Below are 3,816 nucleotides of genomic sequence, written 5' to 3'. Positions count from 1 at the left end.
ACATTTTTCTCTTATTGTTATTTGCAATATAGACATATAGTATGTTGTTTGAATTAAATATAGATTGTAATGATTCTCGATCATAGATAATCTACAATATTAAAAAGTTAAACGATTAATTATATAAATATCTAAAAACGTTAATTATATAATTACATAATTTAAATTTAAATAAATGAATATAGTAATTACTTGCGGTATCTAATTCTCAGAGAAAATTCACTATTGTTATATTAAGGCTGGTGGGTGTGGTATGACGCTCCCTGCCACCTAATCTATTTTGGCGCCTCACGGCGTCCCTTCCCCATTTCCTAGGCACTAAGGGAGGGCGTTATAGACAATTTCGTTACCCCAATGGCGAGCGCTATAGGGTATGCATGTGGGACCCATTCCATTTTTACTAATCAGCAGATTTCCCTTTTTTTGATTTCTTTTTTCTTTTTCATTTTTTATATTTTTTAAAAGGGCTTTAAACCATTATTATAAGGATGCTAAAGGAAGGGCCTTTAAAGTCCACCATATGAGTTGGCGTCAAAGTGACGCTGATGGGGCGTTATAAAGCTCTATGAGTTTTATACCATACCCACCAGCCTAATTACCAAAAAACAACCCTTGTTCAATTTAATTTTGGCACGCAACATTCGTTTTACGGTTTGTAAGATGTAAGAGACACTCCATTTATCTAGAGGTGGTGGGAGCGTTTAGTAACGAGTCAAACAATCCGACCAATATATTTAATTTTACAAGGCTCAAAACATATTAAGTTAATCCAAATCACTTTTGACCAATATATGCTCAAAACATGTAATTGATATGTTCGGCAAAAGTATATGAAGGTGTAATACGACCCGGAATGCAAATTAAAAGTCTAACGCTAACAGCTGCTTTACCCTAATATATTCCAACAATAGCACATAATTGAAAAAAAGAAACGTAGTTTGTGACAGATGTCATTGTACTGACGATTGAGTGCAAGAGTGATACAACGGAGAAGAAGAAGCCATCGATGTTGTTTGCTTTTGGGAATTCGTGTTTTCATCTAGTGAAGATATGGGATGTATCAGGTAAGACGCTTTTGGCATCTTTGAAGGGATTATAGGCAGTGAAGTTTCAAAGTTTAATACTTGATTCACCTGTCTCATTGATGGGCGAAGTTCTGGGTCAGGATGCACGCACCATAAACCAGTTGTCATTAAACACTTGATTTCTTCTTCCTCAAACTCCAACTCTAAACGTGGATCAACTGCGTCTAAAAGGGTCTTCGTCCCGTAGAGCTCCCAAACCCATTCTATTAACCGTATTTTATTTTCCTCAGCCTTGAACTCTATACATTTCCGTCCACATGCGATTTCCAAGGCAACCACTCCGAAACTATACACATCTGATTCCTTGCTTGCCCTTGCAGTCACTGCACATTCAGGAGCCATGTACCCCATCGTTCCAGCTAACATCGTTGTCTGCGAGCCTTTCTCGTGGTCAACCAATTTAGCCAACCCGAAATCACCAAGCTTCGCACTGAAATTCGAATCCAACATCACATTACTAGGTTTAATATCTCTATGCAAAACACATTGCTCCCATTCTTCATGCAAATAAAACAAAGCAGAAGCGAGGCCTTGGGCAATTTTAAACCTTGTGCCCCATCTCAATAAGCTCTTCGCCTCGAAAAGATGTGAATCTAAGCTTCCGTTTTCCATATACTCGTAAACAAGAAGGAGTTCTCGTTTCTCATGGCACCAACCAGTGAGTTGCACAAGGTGTCTGTGTCTTAGTCGACTAATGATCTTAACTTCTGATGCATATTCCTTTATCCCTTGTTTTGAACTCTTCGACACCCTTTTCACCGCTATGTAAGTGCGCGAATCTTTCAAAAAACCTCTATAAACACCACCGAATCCTCCCTCTCCAAGCTTCTCTTTCTTTGCGAAGTGGCTAGTTGATAGAGCTAATTCATGGTAAGAGAATCTTTTAGCCCCGGTTCCTATTTCGAAATCATAGTTCATCTCTTCATCGAGTGCAATGTCCTCTGGTTGATCATCTCTATTCTTCTTCCTCATCCACCAAATAAATGCAAGGACAACCAGAAAGGTAACCGGAGCCAATATTCCAACTACTAATCCCACTCGGCTTTTTTTCCCTTCCATTGGATCAGGACTTGCGTTGGGTTGCATTTCGTTGTTTTCATCAGCTTGTAATTCCAAGCTATCAAAACTCCAAGATCTCACATATTGCTTCTGGACCGACGCTCCAGTCGCGGCAGAAAACCCAAAGATAACCCATTCAGGCAACTCGTTCCTGAGATCAACTGTGTAAACAAGTCCATCTTGACGCACCACCGTATTATTTTGATAACCGGTGAAGGAAACACTAAGATTTCTCGAAACCGAATCATACGCAATCCATGCTTGACACACGCCCGCACTGGTTGCATTATTTAGCCATTTTTGAGCTCTAACAGAAAATAGAGAGTTGATGTCTATACCAACATGATCATTCAATGTAATATTTCTAGAGGCATTTGCATCAATACCATTCCAGTAAGTATCAAACTCAACCGCAACAAATCGGCTCATGGGCTCATGGGTTGTGTAGTTGACTGGAAGCCCCATGGCTCTACCAGGAGCCATCACAGAGTTATTCTTAGCAAGAAAGAACGTGAGGCCATCACCATAACTTGTAAGCCCGCTTGCATCAATGACAAACGTGAAATTTGTACTGAAGCTGGCTAGCTCACCAGACCTGTTGTCCCAAAGATGTAGTGGTCTGATGAATGTGGCCCGTCCGACTTTTCGGATCCCATCCGGGGTCACATGGATTCCATCTTCGGAGATGTAACCGTCACCTTCTGTCACTATTTCACGATTCAGATTTTGTGGACCAATGTTTGTCAAATTGAAGGAGAATGAAGCTACAACTGGGATCAAAACAAGAAGGATAGAAGTGATGAAATGGCTCATGGACAACATCATGATTGATTTGTAAATTTACTGAAAGGTTGTGCGTTCTTTAGCTTTGATGTTTCTACTCAGTAAACATAAAATTTGCAATAGAAGTGATGAAATGGGTCATGGACAACTCCATAATTGCGGTAAATTGCTAGAAAAGTTGCAGGTTGTGTCGTTTTGATGTTTCTATTCATTGAGTATATTTGCAATAGAGTTTAATTTATAACCTTGGCATTGGCATAAATTCTGAGGCTGAAAAGCAATCAAATAAGACGTTAATTTATCAGTCTTTCCAAGAAGATTCTAAAATGTGAAACCAAGACAAAAGCTGACATGGATGAATCTTCATACACATATATATAATGTATTTAATATGCAAGTGGTAACTTAAGTCATTAATTATACGTGAAGATCGGATTCCAGGTTGAGACAAAGAAGACTGGGTTGATTTGCTAGCTAGTTGATATAGGAGTATAGGACCATCGCAAACTAAGTCAACTTAATATAACGTTTAAACTGGACGCATCCAATCGTTATAAAGTTTTATTATTATTATTATTATTATTATTATTATTATTATTATTATTATTATTATTATTATTATTATTATTATTATTATTATTATTATTAAATTTCTTCAACTCAACCAATTTAGAGTTAATTGCCAAAATCGTCCCTGAGGTTTGGACACGTTTGGCATTTTCGTCTAAAATGATACTTTTGTACCAAATTGCCCCAACGTTTGTAACTTTTTGTCATTTTCATCCAAACCACCAACTTAGTTTATTTTTTCTGTTAAGTTGAGTATATTTGGATGAAACTGACAAATATAAAACCACAGGGACGATTTTGGCAATTTACTCAAACCTTT

The 3,816-nt window shown here is 37.8% G+C and overlaps 1 protein-coding gene across 1 annotated transcript; it reads right to left on the bottom strand.

The window, feature by feature from the left end:
- Positions 1-821: 821 nt before the first annotated feature.
- On the bottom strand, positions 822-3,156 carry LOC110889889 (L-type lectin-domain containing receptor kinase IX.1). Its single transcript, XM_022137466.2, has one exon. The coding sequence runs from the start codon at positions 2,967-2,969 to the stop codon at positions 951-953; it is 2,019 nt and encodes a 672-aa protein (XP_021993158.1). The 5' UTR covers positions 2,970-3,156; the 3' UTR covers positions 822-950.
- Between the last annotated feature and the right edge of the window lie 660 nt (positions 3,157-3,816).

The sequence above is a fragment of the Helianthus annuus genome, chromosome 3, assembly GCF_002127325.2.
Source record: "Helianthus annuus cultivar XRQ/B chromosome 3, HanXRQr2.0-SUNRISE, whole genome shotgun sequence".
NCBI lineage: Eukaryota > Viridiplantae > Streptophyta > Magnoliopsida > Asterales > Asteraceae > Helianthus > Helianthus annuus.
The sequence above is the reverse complement of the archived record's forward strand: the minus strand, read 5'-3'. Positions and strand labels throughout refer to the sequence as shown.